Consider the following 22,736-nt stretch of genomic DNA (forward strand, 5'->3'; position numbering starts at 1 on the left):
TATATAGATAAAATATGGTACAGAATAGTATGACATAGAAAAACAAACGGTATAGGTAAAAATTGTACAGGCCATTCAGGTAGTGTGTGTATGCATGCATCTATGTATAGCACACTTTTTTTAATGTAAACTCTTTTCTTGTGACTCATCCATGAAGTTCATGGTGAGGACACCAAACAGGAAGTTATGCTGTGTCTTGGCAAAGCTTTGACACACTGAAATTCAATTTAGTATATGACCTTAGAAGCCCTTAGGGCAGGGCTGGGCAACTTCGGTCCTGGAGGGCCACTGTCCTGCAGAGTTTAGCTCCAACACTCATCAAACAGGACCTAACACTCCCTCCAGGACCGACGTTGCCCTGCCCTGCCTTAGGGTAACATGTTTGGTGACAGTCTCCCCTACTGTTCAGTTCACAAGTTGCAAATTATTATTGCATCTGCTTATATTTGTAAAAGCTGTCATAAATACAATCTTGCTTTATTTCTTTAGATCATGAATCAATCCTGAACTGCATCAACTATAATGAGAAGTTGGAGTGCATGAAGTGGTAGAGAACTTGTGATGTTAGGAACAACACCTGCCACTGAACATCAGACATACAAAGGAATTGGACCGAGTCTGTAGTATCCAGAGAATTTCTGTTTTGTGATTTGCTGGGAGAGCTACACCAGCTAAATTCAAGTTCATGAAGAAACTGAACCAGAAAGGCAGCTCCATTACAGGCTTTTGCAGAGATGAGGATGAGGGCAAATTGATGTCCATTACTTCCAATCCCTCACAGCCCACCAGAATGTCTCATCTTGAGACACATTAAGCCACAGACACTTTTCAGCCTCATGCATCCATCATGGTATATATTCCTTCTGTGCTCCTGCATTTTACCACACATTTTCTACCATTAATGGAATGGCTGGTATTTTTTATTTATTTATTTTGCATGCTTACAGTACACTAGCATTCAAAAATTTGGGGTCAGTATGATTTTTAAATGTATGAAAGATGTATCTTTTGCTCATAAATGTAGCATTGATTTGATCAAAAAAATAAAACAAAACAGAAATATTATTGCAATTTAAAATAACTTTACTATCTTAATGTATTTTCAAATTCAATTTATTCCTGTGACGGCGAAGTTTTTAAATTTTTTCAGCATCATTACTCCAGTTTTCAGTGTCACATGATCCATCAGAAATCATTCTAATATGCTGATTTGCTGCTCAGGAGACATTTCTTATTATTATCAATACTGAAAACAGTTGTGCTGCTTGATATTTTGTGAAAAAAAAAATTATACAAAAAGTATTTATTTAAATTGTATATAATGGCATTTTCAATGTGCTATAAACAATGTATAGAAGTAGAGGCAATGTATTGTAGAAAGTACTGCTACTACTCAATGTCAAATGTTAAGTTTTCCTATAATGTAATATATAGACAGACAGACAATGATGCAGTTTTCAGAAACAGACAAACAGATACAGGGAAACAGATGCCTGAATACAATTTTTGTCATTATTAAATATAATAAAACTATAATTTCTGTCAGTCTAGACTATTTGTTTCATTTGCAGTTAACACGCTTATTTTCCATCATGTCACTAACCTACTTCTTTACTGCCTTAAAGGGGTCCTATTATGCTCTTTTACTGTTGTAGTTTTTGAAAAGTGATTTCTGTTCAATAAAATATCTCCTTTTGAAGTGGACTTTGAGCTTTGTAACTTTGAAAAAGCATAATAGGACCCCTTTAATGTCACTAATGTTATGATAATGAGGGATTAATATAAATGGGACAGCTGCTCAAATCACACACAAACAAATACATGCAAATTAAAACTCAAAACAGAAAAGATGATTGTTGACTATGGGTTGGTTTCACTTATGGATTATCACTTGAAGTGACAGGGTGTCCTTAGATAGGCTACTCTTGAACTGAACAACAGGCAGAGCAGCAGGCTTAGTGAACAGATGGGAAAAGAACTGAGCAAAACATATTGGTCAGAAAACATTGTTTTGATGGAAATGTTCCTCCAGTCATCCACTGCTTGACAGTGGACCATAAAAACAAAATAAAATGCTGCCACTCTGTGGCTGCAATGGGAATAGTTTGAAATTGTAAACAAATCTGAAATGATTGCTGTGACTTTAACCAAATGTCCTTCTTATGACATATTAAAACAATTAATCATGTCAAGTTGTTTTATGTGTGCTTACATTTGCAGCCTGTACTTTTCTTTGGCCAATAAAGGACATCATGTTTATCTGATAACATTAAACCATTAGTATTTTTCACTTGGGAGGTTCTTAACTCATATTCCAGACCCACCTGTGGTTTTTCCATTCCCGAGAGAACATCCTGAACTCTCTTAGCTTCTGAATCGTGATCTGCAGGCAAGAGAAAGTAGAGAATAATAAGAAAAGCAGAAAACAAAAGGGTGTCATTCCATTATGAATCAGCAGGGGTCAGGTTAACGTCAGAAACTGAACAGGAGATTAAAATATAAAGTCTTAAAGGGATAGTTCACCCAAAAATAAAGAATATTCTGTCATCATGTTGTTCCCAACCCAAATGACAAATATTCTGTTGTTCCCAACCCAAATGACTACTCTTTTTTTCTTCCTCTTCTTCTTTTTCTCATTTTAGGGTGAACTACTGTATTCCTGTAACCACTACTACATTTTCCAGGTTATGGACTTCTCTGAAGAAGAAAAAGACACATTTGATGAGAAAACAGCAATGCATTTGAAAACAGAATATGGATTTGAGAAGAAACAGAAGGCTTTTTTTTCAATACTTTTTGCACAAGGCATTGGAACATTTTCTAGAACTGCAGAGGAGCCTGGAGACCCCACAGACCCTACTGAAAGTGCGCTGGCAAAGTTGACACATGAGCAGTCGGGAGCTTGTGCTTATACATCTCAATTCTGAATCATGCCCATAACTCATAAGCAACTCCCATGCCAAATTGAAATCCGTGCATGGAAAAAAATACTCAATTACCTCATATTTCCAAAACCGGATTAGCTCACTTAAGCTACCAGATCATCAGCGACAGACAGTCAGACAGAATTCCTTTAAATCTTTACTGCCTCATGTGGTTATACACACACACACAAGCACAAATGCCCACTAACCCCTGATTTATAATTTCCACAGTGGACCCAAACACACAGGATCCACATGAGCCTCCATAGGAGTAGACTTTTCTCCTCTGGGAAGTAAACTCTTGCTTGATTTCACTCTCTGGATGTTAGTGTTGTAAATCAGTGCATACGGAGGAGTTCGTGTGTGTGGCCTTCCCTTGGAATCCATAAAATTCTCTTCTTTTGATAAAAGGTTTACAGAAGTGAGAGTGGATTATATAGCACTTAGAGCTGATGTAATTCACCTGCTCAGAAACTACTGACATTTGCCTCCCCTTTCTGTGTTTCCTTTTCCAGAGTGTCAGTATGAGTAGTTAAATCAAAAAGAAAAGAGTATACAGTATGTGTGTAAATGGGCAGTTGACACCAAAAGTGCCCTGCAGTTTTTATCTAAAACTATTTTTAAAGAGCATTTTTCTAAATTTTTTATAATTTAGGGTCCACACACTTTTGGATCAGGGGTTTTCCATGAGCTTTGCAGGTGTTTGTCATTACTGGTACTGGATAAGGGGAAAAAATGCATACAATTTTACAGACACTGCTGAGCAGACTCATATTTGCATGAGCTACCAATTTTATTAAAATTCATAGATTTAAAACGTTAAATCAATATAGTTTTGAGTTATTACCGAGAATGATGAGTAATTGTGCAGATGTGGAAGAATATGATATGAAGATATGAAGACTCTTGCCATTAACAGAGGACTCATTTAAATCCACCCTAACATGAAAGATGGAGTCATCTTTGTAGAGTCACAGTATACAGTGGGGAAAAAAAGTATTTAGTCAGCCACCAATTGGGCCATGGTGGAGTTTGGAGTGTGACTGTTTGAGGTTGTGGACAGGTGTCTTTTATACTGATAACAAGTTCAAACAGATGCCATTAATACAGGTAGCGAGTGGAGGACAGAGGAGCCTCTTAAAGAAGAAGTTACAGGTCTGTGAGAGCCAGAAATCTTGCATGTTTGTAGGTGACCAAATACTTATTTTACCGAGGAATTTACCAATTAATTCTTTAAAAATCCTACAATGTGATTTTCTGGATTTTTTTTCCTCATTTTGTCTCTCATAGTTGAGGTATACCTATGATGAAAATTACAGGCCTCTCTCATCTTTTTAAGTGGGAGAACTTGCACAATTGGTGGCTGACTAAATACTTTTTTGCCCCACTGTATATGCAGGATTGGAGTTTTGTAGTTTTTAGTCCATATGTGTTAGCTTTACAGCAAATTTATCCTTCACTACACTGTTTTTTTCTCCAATCAAATGTCTCCTGAATGACAATGTCTCTTCCCCAAAACAACCTGCAACTAACTAGCAAGTAGCAAATCATGGTGCATGGCTGTAACATAACTTAATTCCATTTATTAAAAAAAAAAAAGAATAAAAAACAAAAACAGACGAGGATGTTATGTCCTACTAAAACTTCCTATTTCAAAGGAAATACATCAACACAGGAAAGAACATTCTCATTATGCAGTTTTCATAGGGTCTGTAAGTCATCAGGGGAATGACTACCTGTTCATCACCTCCACATTCAAACTAGTCATTAGGTTCCCTTCCTGTGTGTCCATCCTCTCCTCTCCTTCCGCTCCTGCCCTCAGAGGGAACCTCTTTAAGTTTTGCTGCTGGTCAAGCACAGCACTCGACTTTCCAAAGCTTCACGTCTGTTTCTCACGCATGCAGTCTCCACAGGGAGCCGTACAGTCGAGGCGAGCTGCTCACTCTCTGTCTCGCCCTCCTGCCACGTTCTGAATAACTGCTGCTTCACAATATATAAATGAAAATAAATACAGGAAGAGAAGATGATAGAAGAGGAAGAAAGAAACAAACATATTTGGGATATTTGACCAAAGCCAGTTTTGGTGTGTAACCCATTGTTGTTGAGGAGAGGTGTGCTATTGCCTTTCTAAGAAATCAGACTCAGCAATCATGTTTTTTAAGTGCCAGATGACAAAAAAAAAACACTGCACACCCTCAGAAACTAACCACCACTCTCAACACATATAAACCAAACCAAACCAAAATAAAAAAACAGAACCAAAGCACTGCAAAAGCAAACCAAACAAAAAACACACAACCAGAAACAAAACAACGTAAAACCCCCCAAAAAACAAGGCAAAACTAAAATATTAATCTTAATATTAAGTAATATATTTATAAAAAAAAGATTAAAATCATATATATTAGTGCTGTCAAACGATTAATCGCGAATTAATCGCATCCAAAATAAAAGATTTTGCTTACATAATATATGTTTGTGTGCTGTGTATATTTATTATGCATATATAAATGCACACACATGCATGTATATATTTCAGAAAAATATGTTATGTTTATATATTAAAGGAGACATATTATGCCCATTTTTACAATATATAATATAAGTCTCTTGTGTCCCCAGAATGTGTCTGTGAAATTTTAGTTCAAAATACCCCACAGATCATTTATTATATCATTTTGAAAATGCCTATTTTGAATGGAAGCAGAAACGCACTGTTTTTTGTGCCTGTCTCTTTAAATACAAATGAGCTGCTGCTCATGCTCAAAATGACTGTGCCGTAGGTGGAAACTTACAGATTAAGGGGCGATAATATTATAATGAGATCCCTTTGCAACATCATCAAGGGAGCAAAATCAGACACACTGGTTTTCTCAGACGCTTGCAGAAAAAGGCTTACCAAAACAAAGTTACTGGGTTAATCTTTTTCACGTTTCCTTGGTTAGTAGATGCACCAGAGACCTGATTATAGCACTTAAAACCTGGAAAAGTCAGATTTTCATGATATGTCACCTTTAAATAAATTTATTTATAATATAAATTATATGAATATAAATTTAGACATGTAAATATTTTCAAAATATATACTGTATTTGTGTGTATTTATATATACATAATAAATATACACAGAACACACACATATATTATGCAAACAAAAACTTTTTGGATGCAATTAATCGCGATTAATCGTTTGACAGCACTATGCTTGCAAACATTTTTAAACAGGTTTCAGCTGTCAATGAAGAACAATTCTTATTGTCCCCAAAGGGTGTAGTAACAGGATCTACCAGCAGGTGCTAACTAGACCATGCTATCCAGCCAAACCTTGAACCCTTGCTAACAAACAACCATAATACCCTAGCAACCGCATAGCAACATGCTAAAAACACTCTGAACACCTTAGCAACTGTATAGACAGCTCGCATAGTTAATAACCTGAAGGTCAAAGGTTATAAAGGTCATGCCCTAAATGAGTCATCAGAGAGCTCACACTTGACCCTACAACACTCTTTAAACCAACATGGAAATTTCTCTTTGGACGTCAGAGGTCAAGAGCTGCAGTGTGAGTGGAGTGTTTGGGTGTTTAGCTCTATGTGAATGAGAGCGTGCATGTGTATATTAGAAAGTGCTAGGTAAACATCCAAAACTGAATTTTCAGACTATCAGAAAAAAAGTCTTCAAGAACACCCACAGAGCTGCAGATGCCAAACAAGCAGGCCAGTAACTAACTACACCCACATGTCTGTGAGTGTGCGCGCATTTGTAAATGTGTGGGAGCGCTGGAGCACCATAGAACTGCTACAAGAAATACATCAACACAGGAAAGAACATTCTCATTATGCAGTTTTCATAGGGTCTGTAAGTCATCAGGGGAATGACTACCTGTTCATCACCTCCACATTCAAACTAGTCATTAGGTTCCCTTCCTGTGTGTCCATCCTCTCCTCTCCTTCCGCTCCTGCCCTCAGAGGGAACCTCTTTAAGTTTTGCTGCTGGTCAAGCACAGCACTCGACTTTCCAAAGCTTCACGTCTGTTTCTCACGCATGCAGTCTCCACAGGGAGCCGTACAGTCGAGGCGAGCTGCTCACTCTCTGTCTCGCCCTCCTGCCACGTTCTGAATAACTGCTGCTTCACAATATATAAATGAAAATAAATACAGGAAGAGAAGATGATAGAAGAGGAAGAAAGAAACAAACATATTTGGGATATTTGACCAAAGCCAGTTTTGGTGTGTAACCCATTGTTGTTGAGGAGAGGTGTGCTATTGCCTTTCTAAGAAATCAGACTCAGCAATCATGTTTTTTAAGTGCCAGATGACAAAAAAAAAACACTGCACACCCTCAGAAACTAACCACCACTCTCAACACATATAAACCAAACCAAACCAAAATAAAAAAACAGAACCAAAGCACTGCAAAAGCAAACCAAACAAAAAACACACAACCAGAAACAAAACAACGTAAAACCCCCCAAAAAACAAGGCAAAACTAAAATATTAATCTTAATATTAAGTAATATATTTATAAAAAAAAGATTAAAATCATATATATTAGTGCTGTCAAACGATTAATCGCGAATTAATCGCATCCAAAATAAAAGATTTTGCTTACATAATATATGTTTGTGTGCTGTGTATATTTATTATGCATATATAAATGCACACACATGCATGTATATATTTCAGAAAAATATGTTATGTTTATATATTAAAGGAGACATATTATGCCCATTTTTACAATATATAATATAAGTCTCTTGTGTCCCCAGAATGTGTCTGTGAAATTTTAGTTCAAAATACCCCACAGATCATTTATTATATCATTTTGAAAATGCCTATTTTGAATGGAAGCAGAAACGCACTGTTTTTTGTGCCTGTCTCTTTAAATACAAATGAGCTGCTGCTCATGCTCAAAATGACTGTGCCGTAGGTGGAAACTTACAGATTAAGGGGCGATAATATTATAATGAGATCCCTTTGCAACATCATCAAGGGAGCAAAATCAGACACACTGGTTTTCTCAGACGCTTGCAGAAAAAGGCTTACCAAAACAAAGTTACTGGGTTAATCTTTTTCACGTTTCCTTGGTTAGTAGATGCACCAGAGACCTGATTATAGCACTTAAAACCTGGAAAAGTCAGATTTTCATGATATGTCACCTTTAAATAAATTTATTTATAATATAAATTATATGAATATAAATTTAGACATGTAAATATTTTCAAAATATATACTGTATTTGTGTGTATTTATATATACATAATAAATATACACAGAACACACACATATATTATGCAAACAAAAACCTTTTGGATGCAATTAATCGCGATTAATCGTTTGACAGCACTATGCTTGCAAACATTTTTAAACAGGTTTCAGCTGTCAATGAAGAACAATTCTTATTGTCCCCAAAGGGTGTAGTAACAGGATCTACCAGCAGGTGCTAACTAGACCATGCTATCCAGCCAAACCTTGAACCCTTGCTAACAAACAACCATAATACCCTAGCAACCGCATAGCAACATGCTAAAAACACTCTGAACACCTTAGCAACTGTATAGACAGCTCGCATAGTTAATAACCTGAAGGTCAAAGGTTATAAAGGTCATGCCCTAAATGAGTCATCAGAGAGCTCACACTTGACCCTACAACACTCTTTAAACCAACATGGAAATTTCTCTTTGGACGTCAGAGGTCAAGAGCTGCAGTGTGAGTGGAGTGTTTGGGTGTTTAGCTCTATGTGAATGAGAGCGTGCATGTGTATATTAGAAAGTGCTAGGTAAACATCCAAAACTGAATTTTCAGACTATCAGAAAAAAAGTCTTCAAGAACACCCACAGAGCTGCAGATGCCAAACAAGCAGGCCAGTAACTAACTACACCCACATGTCTGTGAGTGTGCGCGCATTTGTAAATGTGTTGGAGCGCTGGAGCACCATAGAACTGCTACAAGCGCTTAAAAACAGCTCACATCCTCTAGCTAGGATCCTGAATAGGGGTTGCAGAAAGAGAAACTAGGCTGCAGTCAGACATAAACATGTTTCACAGTCCTCGATTCTGTTAGGAAGACCGATTTGTTTGTTTGCTTTTAGATTAAAGCCTCCTGGAATTTTTCATGCACTTCACCCCGAAAATAAAGAGTTCTTTTGTAGACTCATTCATCTTTGCGCAGAGGCATGCGCGATCTGCTCATTTATGTCCTCTGGTGGAATGAGACGAAACAGCACATTCTTGATTAGTGACGGTCGTTACACACAGACAGCCTACAGGACCAGAAAGGTGCTGTGAGTCCATACAAAACTGTGAAAAATGATGGAGCAATGGCTTAGTCAACCAGACAATCAATAGGAAAGACAAACTGAGGTTGTGGCTATACTAACAGAACACGTTCAGGATGACTAGTCTGCCTGGAAATCAAATTATATTTGGGATTTTCGTTTTTTTTTTACACAAACACTTTTCAGTACACAATGCATTATGTTAAAACAGATATTGATTTTTAAGGCACCGCAGGAAAGAGCAAATTGCCAGGTGATCAAATAAAAAAAGATTTCAAAAAAGAAAATCATACACATTTTTGCAGAAATTATCACTAATAACGGGTTGGTGAGAGAGGGAGGGTGTGTGAGAGGAAGAGAGAGAAAGACTTGCAGGATCCCAATCGTTCTCATCTCCGCATAGCACACATTCCATCTGCTCAACAGCTGGCTGTCTAATCCCTCTCTCACACAAACCTGTGCCTCCCTGAGAACCACTGCTCCAGCACACTCACACTCACACCAGCATACAACCAGGGCAGGACTTTGGGCGCCGGGGGCCCCTGGGCTTGAAGTTATGTTTGGGCCCTATACCTATACACTACAGATGCCCTCAACTAGAACATCATTATGGAGTAACACAAAAACTCAAATATTATTTGAGGTTCATATATAGTTCAATTAATATGCAACATGTCAATCCTAGTCAAAGTTTAGATGTAAACAGGATGTGTTCTCTCAGTTAAGAGATCAAAACCCTGAAATAATACTGAGCAAAAAAGCCAGAGATGTATTTGTATTGTAAACAATTATTGTCATCTGTGTCCTCTTATGTCAGATTCTTACATTTAATCAATAAATTAAATCTGAATAAAAAGACTATTATTAAAGGGGTCATATGATGCGATTTCAAGTTTTCCTTTCTCTTTGGAGTGTTACAAGCTGATTGTGCATAGATAAGATCCCTGAAGTTGCAAAGACTAAAGTCTCAAAACCAAAGAGATATTCCTTATTCAGCTGTCTTAACCGTGGCTTGTGTACTGCAAACACATACCAGCTTCATCACTGTGTCTGTCATGCGACTCTGTTCCCCTTTCGGGCTCTGTCTTTACATTTATTTTGAAAGATGAAGCTCGCGATTATGGTAAGGGGCGTTACATTTCCGACGAGTGCTTGCGGTGTTCGGCCAATCACAATGCACTGGGTCAGCTGGCCAATCAGAGCAGACTGCGCTTGTCGGAAGGAGGGACTTTGTAGAAAATTAAGCGTTTGAGAGAGGCGAGGTATAGAGGACCTACAATAATGTACAGTATTTGAAAAATAATGTGTTTTTTGAACATTAAAGCATGTCAACATATTCTGTTACACCAAATACACAAAATAATGATCTTTAAAAAAGCATCATATGACCCCTTTAATGTTGGCTATTAAGAATCAAATGAAATCACTATCAACAAAATCCATAGATGGATTTTGCATAAATTATGTTAAGTTTAAATATAACATTTAATTGTAGAAATATTAAATTATTGCAAAAATTAAATAAGCTACTTTTTTTTAATATATGAAACTACAACTGCCAGTAGGTGGGAAATGAGGTCTTAATGAATGAGTTGAATCCTTAAATCAACAATCAAGTCGTTTAAAAACCTATGATGCATTCGCAAACGACTGCACTTATATCCTGATTGAATCATTTACTGGTCCGTGTAACCATAGTGTAACGCTGAGGAACAAAACACTGTTGCTCGGAGACGCAGCGGTTCAGCTGTTTGCTCTATTTTCTTTTTGACGGAGCAAAACGGAATTTTGTGTCTGAAAGTTACTCAGTAACTTCTTGTTTATTGTACATTTGCGATCCTGCAGATATTCGAAACATGAGAAAAACAGGACTCTTGTTTGTGTGAGAGGCTAATTCCTATATCATAGGCACATTTTATAGAAATAGAAACTCGCTAAATGGCCATTTGTTTTTTAAATCATTTTGATGACATTTCTGCCCCACTTTGTGTAATGGCAGTGAGACGGGAGAGAGTGCCCAAAACACTTCAGATCGCATAATTTAGTGGAACATTAATATAATATAAAATAATCCTCTGTAAAGAAATGAGGCATGCACACATGAGAATTTATCATTATCTTTCTAAATGCGCGCTCTTTTGGGCTAAAGGCTTAATGGAGCTGTTTGAAGTAGCCATGAGATCAAATTAATCGGCGCAGATGCGATTCAATACGTGTGTCCTTCTTCTATGTGAAATAATCATAAATACCAGTTTATGCTGTTTGATTATGGCCTTGAAGGTCGCAATTGAAAGCTGTTAGCCCCGGCTGGCCCGTTAAGCACTTGCGTGTGCAGTGGAATTGCGGCTAATAATTTCTGAATGGCATAACTGAACAAATCAAACAAACGTAAACAGGTAAAGCAGGGCCCCCCACAAAGCGGGACCCACGTGCTGCAGTCCAGTCGAGCTCAATGGTAAGTCCGGCCATGCATACAACTGACACAACATAGTGTACAAAATAGACATGTAGTGTGTAACACGTGTATATTCTCTTTAATCTATCTATCTGCATTCTTGTCTATCTATATTTCTAGAAAGGTAGTCAGTCAGCTTATCTACCTAGTCTACCAGTCTGTCTGTGTATCTATCTGTCTTAGATTTGTGCCTTCACATGCTGTCAGAAACTTCCTACTTCCCACTTCTGACATCTGTATGTCTGTCTCTTTATCTATGTGGGTAACTTTCTGTCTAGATAGTCTGTCAGTCTGCATTTAAGTCTGTCTGTGTGTCTGTCAAAACTATGCAAGTAAAATAACCTTGTTGATAACACATTTTAAACATCAGCAGTTCACTGCCTCTTCCACTCTAAATCATTTAGCACCAGACTAAACTGGTCAGCCTACCTTGTAGAGGTTAAAATGAGGACATGAAGATGTTCAGTCAAAACCATCAGAGCAACAGCTCCAGATGTTAGCATTGCTCATTTGCTCTTTGATTTTCAACAAAAAGCATAGGTAGGACAGATAGTGTAAGGTGTGTGATAAACAATTGGTTGCTTTCGTTTTAGTATCAGAAACCGCCAGTCCCCTCAGCAGAATGGATTCTTGTTTTTCCACAACTGCCAAGCATCAGTCTCTCGCCTTTAGTGTGCTATAGCTCCATCTCCAGAGGGACTCTCAGTGGCATTCGCTCACAGCAGAGATGCATGGCCTCACTACTGCCAAGGGACACAGGGATACGCCAGAGCTTCCTGGAAGGGAACTGGAAAGAATGGAGAAAGTTGGCAGATGCTAGAAAGGAGGAATAGATGGGAAAGGAGAGAGGCGGAGGGAACGAGATTTCTGAGAGCTACAGAGAGACTGAACCAGGGAGACCTGCTCTGGATGCTCAGTGGCACAATCTCCACAGGTGCCACTCTATTTCTGTGTTTACTTTGTGTCTCCTTATTTAATTGAATACTAAATCATTATTCCAGCAAAATTATTATTATTGTTTTACATGATATCTGTATAATTTATAGTTGAATAATTACTCTGTTTTATATAGAAAAAATATATATAAATTGTATTTTAGTAAAGAAAAAAATATACAGTATATTGAAGGAAAAATGGCAAAGAAACATTTAATGAAATTACAAATACTTCTAGCACATACAGATATAAAATAATGATTATTTTGGGGGGCGGTGAAAATGAGTTGACTTTGCTATTCACATCTTTGCATTACTATTTGTGTTTGCATATATTATATATAATTGTACCCATGCACATGGAGTTACAAGTTGATTTGATTTAATAGAACTGCAAGGCTTGTTCTCACAAGCACATTTAGCTGAAACCACCATTAATAACCCTGCCAGAGACAAACATTTCCACTGAAACAGACGCAGTTTGTGCATTGTCTTACTGTAAGAGCTGTAAGAGGGACTTCCCAGAAAAACACACACATTTTGGCCTAGTTTCTATGGCACCTTCATAAAAAAGGGTAAGACAGGTGAGAGTGAGACAGGTGAGAGTTCTGGCGTGCCAACTGTAAAAGACCGAATAAGCACCAACAGATAATGGAAAGGTCATGTTTAACTAGGTGGAGAGCTAGCATCCGGTTACCAGGTCTTATCTGCCCTTGACCTTCTCATATGATTAGGTTTTCCCAATTTGCATCACCCATTATTGCTCCATAGCCATGTTGATATCGAAGTGGCCTCAGGGCATAACCTTTCTCAGTGACTCATATGTTGTGAGAGAGTAAATGTGGGAAACTATTACCATTGTGGCAAAAACACAAAGTCAAGATTAAGGAACATCTGTTGCTTCTGGACGGTACTGACGGAGTGAAAGCACGTGGCTGGAGGAAATGCACAGTGCCAAAGAAAAGCAGAAGTGAACATCTGTTTCTGCTTGAGTCCATGCAAACACACAAGGAAAACTGGAGAAAGAAAGGAGTTAAGGTTGAAGTGCTGCAAGCTTGAGACCATGAGAAGGTTAATCTAGTGGCCAGTCTTGCTCTGCACACAGGCTTAGCCCCAGCCTAATCTAGTTAATGAAGATGGAGCAGTAGAAAGCGCAAATATCCTTGCAGCTTAGGAAAGGAGCTGATGGGCCCCGGGATATGGTTTCCTGTCTTATGTAATTGAGCTTCGTGAGCTGAGGTGAGCGTGTTTGTGCCCGTGGGATGATCTGAGCAAAGACCATCCAGCCGAAGTGCTGAGAGCGGACAAGTCGAGTTGTTTTCACAGCTCTAGTTTTGATTGGTAGCCAGGCCTGGATCTTCAAGCTGCTATGCGAACAACAAAGTATTTTCGACAGCTGGAATCTCTGCCCTTTTGTTTTTCATTCCCTCTATATATTTTTTTTGTTCTTCAGTCTTCGGTTTGATCCCACTATTGCAACTTCCTCTCAGAAAGAAAAAAAAATCTTAACCTGATCTCCAGTGTGACCCAGAGAGCCTATTCTGCATATGTGTATATGTGGTTTGTGATGATTTATGCCTAGAAGCAAGGCTGCAGTGAGTAAGAAGTAAGAAGTAAGATCATTCAGGTTTGGAACAACACAGGGGTAACCAAATAATCATTTTTGGGCAAACTATAATTTTAATTTTATAGGCTCATAAACAGTTGAAGCAAAACCTTGTCAGCACACAAACTTCTGCTCATTGTCCTGCTTTCATTAATCAATATGCACCTCTGATCAAATGTTGATATCAAAACTTGAATAAAAAGATGGTTTTAAAATATCACATAAAGATGTTTTTATGAGTCATTCAATATGCAAGACAAAATAATCATCAACAAAAATTATTTAACTAGCATGTATAAAGTGTACAGCAGCCAAAGATATTGAGTAATAGCTTCACATGCAGTCTTATCTCCTGGGAACTCTGCCACAGCCGGTTTCGCCTTTGATCCTGAAGATACTCTAAGTGTGTGTAATATAGAAACACCATATGGATGTACTGTATGAGCAATTCTTGTTTTGCTTGTTAGACTTGCGCTTGCAACAGACAAATCACGTTTACATGTCAGACACTGAGTCAAGTCTTACAACACATCTATATAATGCTACATGTTCTGCCTTTAACATAAAACATACAGACTAATACATCACTGAACGTGGATGCTTTTTTTTTTCTTTTTTTTTTTTTGAGGGCCAATTCTGCCCTTTTGGCAGATCAAATTAACGAAGGGGTCATTCCCTTTGCAGCATTCGTCAGCACCTGCAAATGTGCATGCATTGATGGAACACCTGGGATCAGTGGCACTTACATAATTTAAAGCTAAAACTTCAAGGACACCAAAGGCTGAGAGAACAAAAAATAAAAAATAAAAAAATGTCAGAAGTGCAGAAAAACGGCAATGAACTTCTGGAGTGCAGGCATGCACTTAAATAATTTAGCACAGTTTTAGCACTCTAAAATACGTTTATGTTAAGAAAATGTTCTTGAGAGTGCGAAACAGCATGTGAACAGCATCTTAAATGGAGCTCTTCTCCAAACGGCACTGCAGGGGGCCTGATAAGGCACATGTGGAATTGGTGAGGATCAGTGGCCAAGCTCAAAGGACCCCTTCATTGAGAGAATGTGACTCCACAGGTATGTGGGCTGCCTTTCAGCAGAGGCCCAATCTGAGACACAAGGGCCACATTGTGGGTGCTGGAAAAACGATAGCACCTTGGCGATTCCCAGCTATGCAGTTTCCGCGGCATGACAAACCCCTTTACCTCGATCGATGCATTTATCTTTTTTTTTTTTAAGAGGAGAGAGAAAAACATTGTGGGTACACTGAGGGAAACATGCATTACCGATGTCTAATGGAAGCCGTGAAACATCAGAGGCTAAATATTCTAGTCATGTACAAGATGATTTAACGCAACCACAATAACATCTATAATGTCTTGTGTAAACGTTGGTGAGAATTTTCGGCACAAAGCAGAATGTAACTATCTCACTCTGTTCTGACTCATGAAATTCCATGTAACTTAGCTTCTACTTGATGAAAGAACAGGTCTTTACTTCAGATTGATTTATTTTTATTAAACAAATAATATTATAATTTTTTTTAATTATATTAAAAATAAAAATATTATTTCATATTAAAATTTGTATTATTTATCTTATACACATATACACTAACGTTCAAAGTCAGTAAGATTTTTTTTAATGTTTTTGAAAAGTCTCTTAAGGCCGAAGAGGTTATTTGATAAAAAAATACAGCAAAAACAGTAATATTGTGAAATATTTAAATCTGCAGTCCGTAACTTTGTGTTCAAAATGTACATAATAAGCGAGTACACCATGAATCCATTTTCCAAACTGTGTTTTTGGCTTGTCCTGAATCACTACGGTACACCTACAATAAGTGTTTATATTCGGACTATTTAGACTGGTTCGGGTAGGTACCGCTGCGGAGTAGCCCAGTACCTGCGTGATTCGCCATAGACAAACAGAGAGAAGTAGCTCCGGCTACAATGTTCTTCCGCAAGACGCACGCAGTTCTGTTTATTAACCGCTAGAGCGCCAAAAATTATGAACTGCAGCTTAAAAATTTAGAATTTATGAAATATTTCAAATTTAAAATAACTTTTTCCCTTCAAAAAATTTTTAAATAAAATTTTTATTATATTAAATTTTTAAATAAAATTTTTTACTGTGATGGCAAAGCTGCATTTTCAACAGCCATTACTCCACTATGTAGTGTCACATTATTCTTCTGAAATCATTCAGTTTTAGTGCTCAACTTTTTTTTTATTATCAATGTTGAAAACCGTTGTGCTGCTTAACATTTTAGTGCAAGTGTTACATTTTATTCAGGATTCTTTGATGAATCAGAACAGAATTTTTAGAACTCTTTTGTAACATTACAAATACCTTCATTGTCACTTTTGATCAACTGAATGCATCCTTGTTGATTCAAAGTGTCAATTTCTTAAAAAAAACACACAATTCCTACTGACCCCAAACTTTTGAATGATAGTCTACAAACTGAGAAAGATAAACCTGCAATAGTAGAAACTTAGAAAACGTAGAAAATAGACCTGCAAAAGTTCTTACCTTGTAAGTCTGGCTCACTGGACCTGGGGCTACTCCGAGCTCCACGGGTGTTTTTTTTAGCTCCAGGACTGCTTCCTCCTCCTCCGCCACCACCAAGATTTCCGTGGACCTTGCCATAGCCATTGTACATATTGGTGCATCCCATGTTGCTCTTATAGATGGAGGGAGGGCTGTTGAGACGATTCTGACGCTCCAGTCTGTCCTTCATCTTCTTTGGTGGTGGTTTGTACTGCTCATCTCGCCCAATGTAGTTCATCCCGTACACAGGAATTATCTCTGCGGCAACAAAACAATCATTCAACCATGAAACTGCTATTTAAGTTGAAAATAGTGAAAATTACGCTTTCAAAACCATTGAAAAGGTATGGAGCACCTAAGAGGACATTGGGATGGAAAAAAAACAAGTGATGCAAAATGTTTTGGTTCTCTCACACATATATTACATTCAATACTTGTCTTAATACTTAAGTACGATGATACAGAAAATGTTAATTTCTATATTACACTTTTAATTTCTTTTATTAGTGTGTACAATATTGTAACAGTTTTGGCTGTGGTATTAAAATAGATATGGTGAATCTTGAGATTTCACTTGACATGGTAAGAGGTAAGTAGAAAGAAGAATAAGTCAGTGACCATACACACTCTTACCTTCATTGTACATGGGTGGGATATGATGCTGGTAGTACTGGTGGGGGGGGATGTCCCCAGGGCTGACAGGTGGGTAGAAGGCCGTGTGTGAGTTGGGAATAAAGGGTGGTGGGGCCATGTACGGAGGTAAGTGATGAGTTGGAGAGATGGCTGGGGAATAGCTGGGAGGATAACATTCTGGAGACTGAGGGGTGACCACCACTCTCCGGACCCCTGTGTTGTCCTCCAACACCTATAGTGAGAACATAAGATTGAATTCATTTTAATGAATTTTCAGAATGAAAGAGTTGAAATTCCTTGACATTTCCAGATTAAAGTCATATGAATGTATAAATAAAAAATGTACACAAATATTGCAAATATTGATGCAAGGCCCTGAAATATCAATGCAACAAGTATTATTATTTCATAAAACTAAGTCTCAGGACAACACTGCATGATATCGTGAAATCCTCTTCAGTAGCTAAACACTACTCCACCTGTCTGACCTGCTGACCCTGAGAGTGTGTTTACATGTGTGTGTGTGTGTGTGTGTACATGACAGCATGTTTGACAGGCCTATCAATAACCAGACAGCAGTGTGAGAGGTATCAAGAGTGATCAGCGATGCTTAGATCAAGTTCAGGCTTGCTGTGCATTCAGCTGTTGAGCACACGGTGAGAAACATTGCTTTATTATGCATGTTTATGAGACACATCAGAGTGACTGAGAGTGAGGAATGTGACCTAAGAGTGGAGATGGGTATCTGGATCAGTGTTATTTTAGTATCTATTATAGTTTTATACATTTCTGAATTAGTTTTGTATTTTGTATTTCAATTTGAATTTTGTTGTGTTTTTTGTCTTTGTTAATGTCTATATAGCTTTTTTTAATTAAATGTAAATGATAATTGTTGCACTGATATCTAACCTAAATAAAATGTTAATTGTTTTTAGATTTTACTTCAGTTAATATTTATTTGATAATAAAGCTTTTAACATTTTAGTTTTAGTTCATTATAATTACCCTGCTGTGGGTCTACTAATACGATCTACTAACATGATCTAGATTTTAAAGATGTGTGTAATCCATTTTACTTAAAAAAGTGCATCCAATTTATACATAACAAAAGCCTAATTACCATGTTAACCCTAACAAAAATCAGACCTGTTCAGCCCCACTGCAGTACTAGAAAGACAATTATGAAGGAGAACACAATGACACTGCCAAGAAGGGCGGCAATATGACTGCTAAATATCGTTATGATTTCATAATACTCAACTGAGGTGATCTCAGTTGTACTGTACAATAAGGATGAATTAGTCTGAAAAGAAAAAGCTGCTACTAAAAGCGGGTTTGGATACTGGTCTCCTGTAGTTAAACGCCCATAGTTCTGACTGTGCTTCCCGCTCCTAGCTGGCACTGACCTAAATTAAACACAAATACAATGACCTTTGGACAATTAGCAGATTCCTTCAACTGCCACAGGAGGGGCGAAGAGTCATGCCCATTTAAACTAAGAGGGTGTGATTTTGTGGATTTTAAATGCTTCTAAAACAAAAAATAAATAAATGAATATTTGTTGCATTTAAATCCACTTGACTTAAAAAAAAGATGTCCTGCTCATAGTTTGAATATTGAATTACAGTATTATAATGTAATATACACTTAAGTTAAAGTATAATTAAAAATATATATATATTTTTTTTTTTGGTCGTGTCTTCTCTCACCTATCCCACCAAATGAGCCATGACTGCCACTGGCACCTTCTCAAAAAGAAAATAGGTGCACAACACCTTTCTGTTTTCCTACTGAGAGTACAGGGTACAGAAACCCACTATAAGTAAAGAGAGGTCTAATCTATTTGTTTTCTAATCTGCCTTTCTGGGAAAAATCATCACCAGAAAACAACCTTTACTCAACATTGGTCATAGGATCATATGTCTCCTCAACTTTCTCTATCCACTGTATTTACTCTCTGCTTGGCCCTCCATGACATTCTAGCAGGTATTTGCATCTTTTACATAAGTGGTTAAGGGTGCCATGAGCCATCACCACTGTGTCCTTGAGAAAGAAAGTCCCAGGAAAAAGTACATGGCGAAATCAATAGCAACACTGCATGAAAGTCACACACAAAAAAAATAACCACTGCAACCCATTTTTGGATCTCAAACTACCAATTAAGAACCACAGGTCTAAATAAATACCCTAGTGAATTAGAAAATCAACTCAAACTAGTCAAAATACAAATATTCTTAATAGTTCTTTCCAGCATAGAGTCAGTGTTTGTCAGCTTGTGGGTAGAAGCTGAGGTGAGGTCTTTTGAACTCTAAATGAAGACGTAATGTAACCACTAGGCTCCAGGCCCAGAGCTGTTGCAGTGGTGATTGCATCTCTCCAACAGCTACTGGTCAGGGGTCTGCTTTCATGTCTGGCTGATCAGAATGTGAGATAAAGATTACGGTTTGGAGAGCTCATTCCAGATCAGTACTTGCTACATATTGATTACCTCTTTCATCTGTTAGATAGGAATCACCATGTGGTTTAGAACGACGACAGATTCTTATATAATGCCAAATGGATCATTATAGAGATGTAAGAGCCCTGGACAGACCACAAGTCTCACTTACAGAGGTGAGAGGATGAGAGGTAGTCGGTCCTGAGGACATTATTAAATTCTGTTTTTGCATTATTGATTTTTTTTAAAGATGGAAGCCGTCACATACATGCACACTTGGAAACACATTTTCAAATAAAGTTTTGGCACAGCACAGGCAACTCTAATTTATAATGTGCAGTGTCATTTAAATGAAGCAGAAAATAAATATTCTAGCTTCTGTTATTTTCTAGCTCATTTTTTTTCTTTTCTCAGGTCATGTTCAAGCTGAATTTATAAATAATATTTATTAATGATACTATCCTAAAATTATGATATTGACATTTTGCACTCACCTGGGAGATGTAGCCGGGAGGCACATGGATGGGTGGGATGGATCCATTGGGTGACATCATCGGAACCTCTGCAGGCCCTGTGCATATAGGAAAAGAAACATACAGTCAAATATTCATATTCACCTCAGTATGTTATCATTTATGATAAACATCCATGCATTACAAACAATTAAGAACAAACAGGCAGAATCAGTGTTAACAAGTAATGTACCCTCTTAATGAGGTTAACATGGCTACCATGATTCATTTTTGAATTTTTATTGTTTTTGTCTGCTACATTGATTCTGATTTATCCAAAGAAGAAGTTTGGCATCTGGCAACCAGACCCAGACTTCTGCAGAAAACTGCATACATTTCCACAGAACTGCCCCTTGTGTGTGCAGTTATGAAATATTTTGGCTGACTTGATCTATGCTTTAATAGTGCAGCATGCTTAAATCCATTTAACGCATTCCTCTATGTTTAAATGCAAATATCTGCAGATTCTGTCTGGGCCTGCTGATAAGCACCCAACTATTCATTGGTGAAAATGATTATAAATAGATATCATACCATCCTCATTGGCAAGTGGCCTAACTGCTGGATACTAACCAGAAATGAATAAAACATACAAACAAACAAAGGAAACTGGCCAATTAATGCCGCACCACTTGGCACGACACAGAGGGCTGTGGGTAATGGAACTGGAGAAGTTCAGACAGACCGTTATGCAGGACTGGAAAGGACTCAAGCAGCATGGAAGCTCTCCCGTCGCCCTGAGTGCCTCTCATCAGGCCTGATTTACTGCACATCCATTCTCCAGATTCTTCACTCACTTTGACTCTATGACTGATGGGATCACCGTACATGACAAGTCACGCATCTGTCTGAAAACTTGTATCAAACTCAAAGCCCACTGTGGGACTTTACTCTAAATAAGTATTCACCTCATTTTCCTTGGTTCAACTGTTAGCTAGAAGTATCATTATCATTTTCTCAAAAATATTTCAGAAACATTCATTTTGTTTACACCCTGAAGCTGTTAGGCTTGATAGAAGAAGTGGATGTATAAAATAGGAAGTGTATCATTTTAAAAGCACAATGGAATTACAAAAATAAAGATGTTTCCAAATACACTGTACAGAGGTTTTGGAACTCGGAGTCAGCAGCTTGAACTTAAACCACCTAGGATAATATCATCCACTAGTTAAGTCTAAAGTAAACCAGATGCAAATCCCCCATCAGCCATTTTTAGATTCACTGGAACAAATATATTCAAATCCAAGGCAAATCCAAATTGTGCTGTTGACTTTTCCATTGTGGTCTGTCTCTGCTCACAGTAGTGGAGGTCTGACTAAACCTGGTAAAGACATCGTCCTCTCCTGAGACAGCAGCAGTCAGCTCCACAATGCTTTGGCCAGTCTAAATCACAGGATGGACTGTAATGAATTCTACAGTTCATTCTTCATTAGCTGCCAAAGCCTGTTTACAACAACACTGCTAGTCACTACTATATTATATCCTAAAGGAACATTCCAGAACAACTTGACTAAGCGCTAGAATAAGAGTGAAAAGATGGATTAATCTTTTACACGTGTGAAGTGTGAAAATTTACCATCAGAAGTCAGCGGATCAGTTTGTTCGGATGTTCTATAGTTAACTGTTCGGATAAAAAAACAACTTCAGACCGTTAAATAGGCTATATATAAAAATATATTACTTAAATAGCTTTACTGTGGCTAGCTAAGTACTGCTCTTAACTTGCAGCTAACTATATTAATTGATTATTAGCAATAACTTATAGACAGATCCTCTGTGAGCTACCAGGTTGTTAATTGATATACCGAATGCTTTGTTGAAGCCATCAGCCTACATTATTTCAACTTATTTTTAAATAATTGTATTTAACAGCAAAAGCTGTTACCCATGATTCTGAAAAACATCTCTACCAAAATGGCACCAAATTATTTCTTAAGTGCCCGCCAACTCCCATAAAGCACTATGAATGAAGTACAGTCAATTTCCCATGCTCTCAAACTACTTAAACATTTGTAAATATGCATATTTTGCAATAAACACAAATTTACAAAAATACAAAATTAATTAATATATTTATTTAGTTTATATATATATATATATATATATAGTGGGGCAAAAAAGTATTTAGTCAGCCACCAATTGTGCAAGTTCTCCCACTTAAAAAGATGAGAGAGGCCTGTAATTTTCATCATAGGTATACCTCAACTATGAGAGACAAAATGAGAAAAAAAATCCAGAAAATCACATTGTAGGATTTTTAAAGAATTAATTGGTAAATTCCTCGGTAAAATAAGTATTTGGTCACCTACAAACAAGCAAGATTTCTGGCTCTCACAGACCTGTAACTTCTTATTTAAGAGGCTCCTCTGTCCTCCACACGTTACCTGTATTAATGGTATCTGTTTGAACT

The 22,736-nt window shown here is 37.4% G+C and overlaps 1 protein-coding gene across 1 annotated transcript in view; it reads right to left on the minus strand.

Moving 5' to 3' along the window:
• Positions 1–22,736, minus strand: part of LOC107550601 (fibronectin type III domain-containing protein 3B-like) — a 158,551-nt gene that overhangs the window by 31,796 nt on the left and 104,019 nt on the right. The window contains exons 4-7 of the mRNA XM_016231915.1: positions 20,309–20,385; positions 17,378–17,609; positions 16,727–17,002; positions 2,325–2,383 (exon numbers count right to left, since the gene is read on the minus strand). Of these exons, the coding sequence (XP_016087401.1) occupies positions 2,325–2,383; positions 16,727–17,002; positions 17,378–17,609; positions 20,309–20,385 (644 nt within the window). The remainder of the gene's footprint in view (positions 1–2,324; positions 2,384–16,726; positions 17,003–17,377; positions 17,610–20,308; positions 20,386–22,736) is intronic.

Source organism: Sinocyclocheilus grahami, unplaced genomic scaffold, assembly GCF_001515645.1.
Source record: "Sinocyclocheilus grahami isolate Dianchi unplaced genomic scaffold, SAMN03320097.WGS_v1.1 scaffold402.1, whole genome shotgun sequence".
NCBI lineage: Eukaryota > Metazoa > Chordata > Actinopteri > Cypriniformes > Cyprinidae > Sinocyclocheilus > Sinocyclocheilus grahami.